The 4,241-nt window shown below is 39.8% G+C and overlaps 1 protein-coding gene across 1 annotated transcript; it reads left to right on the top strand.

The window, feature by feature from the left end:
* The first annotated feature begins 1,284 nt into the window (after positions 1-1,284).
* LOC129313629 (probable BOI-related E3 ubiquitin-protein ligase 3) lies at positions 1,285-2,807 on the top strand. The gene is made up of 3 exons (XM_054956894.1): positions 1,285-1,440; positions 1,545-1,929; positions 2,062-2,807. Exons 1-3 carry the CDS (start codon positions 1,385-1,387, stop codon positions 2,716-2,718), a joined length of 1,098 nt encoding a protein of 365 aa, XP_054812869.1. The 5' UTR covers positions 1,285-1,384; the 3' UTR covers positions 2,719-2,807.
* The last annotated feature ends 1,434 nt before the right edge of the window (positions 2,808-4,241 follow it).

Here is a 4,241-nt window from a genome sequence, read left to right as displayed (position 1 = left end):
CTTCCCATGTTTGATTCAAATTATTATACCACATTTTTGTTCCATGCATTCTATGTGATGCTAGGAGTGATCATTTCATATTTGTATTCATTAGATCGATGCACGAGAAGATTTTATATCTTATTTATATGATTATGATTATGATTGTTTATTTCCTAGATAAAGTTACTAACAGTCCTAAGTCTTGATGTCAATATAATAATATCACAGTTTTTTACTTTAAATTATAAAGTAGTATTTCATATAGAATGGAAATATCAGGATTACAAAAAAGGAAATTACGGTCCCAAATTGAAATAGTCTTATCCAAGATGATTACGGTACGTTAAATTCAAATTTGAGATATTTTTTCACAGGAGAGTTATATTTTTACATATAATTCAAAAATTTTAAAAAATTTCAATCCTAACAAGTCATAAATAATATACCTCAGTCAATCTATATAATAAATAAGAAATTATTTTCGAGGGCATTGATACTTTTTTATTAAAAATTCGGAAGCTGCTTAATATTTCTTGGGATTTCAATCTAAAATTAGGACACGTGGCAGGGAAGCGATTCTCATCAATCTAGCCTCCTGAAATGGAGCAAAGAGACAAAAAGGACCCCATTCCACGCTGGCACCTCGCACGTGTTTCCATCGTGGGCCCCGCCTCTTCACGTTCTTCCCGGACACACCCACCCTCGGAAGGAGTCAAGGCGGGGGGGCGTTGGACGCTAGTCTAATCAATCTCTCTTCCTTTCCCTCTACTCCTTGCTTTTAAAAATAAAAAAGAAACTCTAATTTAATTTTTGTCTAGACAAACAAATTATTAAATTATATGTATGAAAAGTATAAGTATAATAATTAAGAGAGGAAGTTAGAAATAGTACTTGAATTGAATTATGTTATATTATATTAGGATATAAGGAAGGATTAGAGTGAGAAAACTAACAACAATACATGGATATAGATAAATAGGCGATCTGTAAATAGGACAGAGACTAAAAATTCGCTGTAAACTCCGCGCGGGTTACGTGAATAAAGTCAAGTAGCCAGACGGGACTTCGTGGTCACCGAATCCATAGCATCTCTTATCGTTTCTCCATATTTATTTATGAAATCTGTTTTTTTTTTTAAATAAATAAAATAAATAAATAAAAAGCATAGGAAAAAGCCAAATCCTTATTAAACCCCACCATATTAATGCATGCCTTTTCCCCCTCTCACCGCCTACCACCCCGTCATCATTCATCACACACACTGTCTCTCTCTATCCCTGGCCCACACATATATAGTTAGACACAAACCCAAATATTTATATCATCCATAACACTTGCACGCATTTCATCGCCAACGATCTTTCATATTTTCTCTGCCCCTTCTCTCTCAAACTAAACTACCATGGCTGTGGAAGCTCATCATCTCAATCAGTTTTCCTCACACCTCTTGGGCAATCGGTACGGTTCTTAATTCCCTTCTTCCTTTCTCTTCTCTTTCTCTTTGGATTAACTATATTCGATCCATCTCACTGGCATCCATTGTTTTTATTTTTTATCTGCAGAGATATCATTGCCTCTGTTCAACCGAGTATGAATCTGATCTACAATAACGCCCAGATGCACACTTATAACTCCTCCCTTCTCCCATTATCGGGCACTTCCACCGCCACCGCCACCGACGCTGCTCTTCTTCCGGCGCCTTACAGTTCTTTCATCGTCGATTCTCTTCCTCAGAAAAATCCAATGAAATCTGACAGTGGCCTCTCCTACGGTCTCCCCGTCGCGTCTAGAAAGCGTTCCAGAGATTCCACTAATTACCCCCTTCTCTCCTACAAGAACACTACTGACATTGATAGCAGCTGTGCCGCTTTTTCATTCCTCGGCCAAGACATTTCGCTTCAGATCCAACAGCATCAACTCGATATCGACCGTCTCGTTGCCCACCATGTGAGTGCCTGATCACATATTCATCAATCTCTTCAATCGTTTTTGTGTGTGCCTCTGCCGGTGTGTTAGTCTTTCAATCCAATTGGGATGTTCTGGGTCTCTGATCCTTATTTTCTTGGGATTCGGTTACAGATGGAGAACGTGAGGGTGGAATTAGAGGAGAAGCGGAAGAGGCAAGCCAGGAGGATTTTAGAGGCGATCGAAGTTGGGATGATGAAGAGGCTCAGAGCGAAGGAAGAAGAGATAGCCAAGATTGGGAAACTGAATTGGGCTCTGGAACAGAAGGTGAAGTCGCTTTACATGGAGAATCAAATTTGGCGGGATTTGGCGCAGACCAACGAGGCCACAGCCAATGCTCTTCGTACAAACCTGGAGCAAGTATTAGCTCAATTCAAGGATGAGCGTCGATTAAACGACGACGAAGGTGCCACAGTCGTCCCCGCCGGAGCAGAACTGATGGAAGATGCACAGTCTTGCTGTGGAAGCACGGGAGGCGTCGACATCGACGAGCTGCGAGATGAAGGAAGCAACGAAGGGGAGGACTTGGAAGGGTGGCGCCGGGTAGGCGGGGCTGCGAAGGCTAAGGAGGAGGAAGAAGGTAATAAAACAAGGAGAAACGGCATGAGCAACCAGAGCAGATTGTGCAGGAAGTGTGGGAGAGAGGAATCGTGCGTGCTGATCCTGCCGTGCAGGCACCTGTGCCTCTGTCCTGTTTGTGGCTCTTCTCTCAACACTTGTCCCATCTGTAATTCCTTCAAAACTGGTAGCGTCCATGTTAACATGTCCTGAGTTTTGGAAATATCACCGACAAAAAACAATTTTCACAAAGGGGAAAAAAGAAAGTAAAAAAACGAAAAAGTTTCTTTGATTCATATGTACATGACTGTCCACTCCTTTCTGCGCTTTTTTTTTTTTTATATTTTGTTTTTGACGTCCATACCTGTTAGCTATCGCAGCCCATCACATTCTTGTGTTCATTCAATTGGGCAATTTCAAAGTGTTAAGCAACCATTTCTCATGAATTATATATGTTCAATTTAATTAGTGCCAGAGCGCCCCTCTGAATTGGAATCCATTAAAGGAAAAATAGTTTGAAGAATTAAATGGGGGTAGAAGATCAGATATTTTCTGAGAAATTAAGCAAATAGTTGTTTGGGGTTACAGAAATATCAACCTATACTTTTTCAATAAAAGAATTCAATGCCAAATATGTAAAACATTAAATGCTGAATGCTATAAGGATTGTGGGCAGATGTAAGTCATGTGAAGGACAGAGCTTGCATTATTTTGGGAGTGGGGTATGGTTATGGATGGGGGGGTAGAGGATGGTTGGGCGCGGGGTCATGATGTCAGGAAGAAATCACGTGTGTCAGAATGTGGAGTTTGAGATATTTGAAGAACAACATGGAGGTGCATATATAATTAAATATTGATGAGACGTGAATTGGATTTATTGTGAAATTGATGAAGGAAGATGTGAAGAATGAATAAGAGGGTTAAGAAAATGTAGGAGTTAGAGGGAATACTGACCCAAGGAGGAAGAAGGGGACAGGTGGTGAGGGGGACTCAGAATGGAGGGAAACGAGGGATGATGACGCTTCAGTGTATAGTTAATTGTATACATGGCTGTGTGTGAAGCTCTTATTCTTGATAATGGGTTTCAATCTTAGCATGGCTGTTGAGTTTTTAAGTATTTTTGAAAGTCTCATCCTTTACTGCAAGGAAACATTTTCTAATATGATCCTTGTTTATTTAGATTCAATAGGGACGCTCTACACTCCCAATCTCACGAAATTGGACACTTTGGACACGCCAGCTTATGTGGCTGCTTGGCCACCTCCGCTAGCCAACAAAAAAAAAAAGTACTGTTAGTAAGCAAAGAAATTAAAATGGTAGATGTAAACCTGCGTCGTGCTCGAGCATTCCCAAACAATTGTTGCATGTTGATGTGATTAGTGAAATTGAGGAATAACATGAGGGGCGGCGGTGAAGAAATGAGGCCAGAATTCAATTTGAGTGGCGCATTGAATAGCTTACGTGATGTCAGTTTGTATGATATACCATCTCATTTGGATCTGCGGGCCTCCAGTGGGCCCCCACCCCCACCTGTCGCTTGATGACCGGCACACGTGATCCCCTCCCTTTGGATTATTCACCACCACGACGCTCAGGTGAAGAGGCGTTTTAATTAGTATTACAATAACAATTATTACCTCTCCTGAATTATAAAATATTTTTATAAAAAATTAAACATTTTAAAATATAATATTTTTAATAAAAATAATTTTTATTAATAATAATTTTTATTATTA

This window comes from Prosopis cineraria, unplaced genomic scaffold (assembly GCF_029017545.1).
Source record: "Prosopis cineraria cultivar Desert tree isolate PC_DT_omini unplaced genomic scaffold, ASM2901754v1 PC6, whole genome shotgun sequence".
Lineage (NCBI taxonomy): Eukaryota > Viridiplantae > Streptophyta > Magnoliopsida > Fabales > Fabaceae > Prosopis > Prosopis cineraria.
Note: the sequence above shows the minus strand (reverse complement) of the source record. Positions and strands in the feature narration are given on the sequence as shown.

Coding starts and splice junctions, on each gene's coding strand:
- LOC129313629 (XM_054956894.1), top strand. CDS start 1,385: ATGGCTGTGGAAGCTCATCATCTCAATCAGTTTTCCTCACACCTCTTG. Junction 1,441..1,544: donor TCACACCTCTTGGGCAATCG/GTACGGTTCTTA, acceptor TTTTATCTGCAG/AGATATCATTGCCTCTGTTC. Junction 1,930..2,061: donor ACCGTCTCGTTGCCCACCAT/GTGAGTGCCTGA, acceptor ATTCGGTTACAG/ATGGAGAACGTGAGGGTGGA.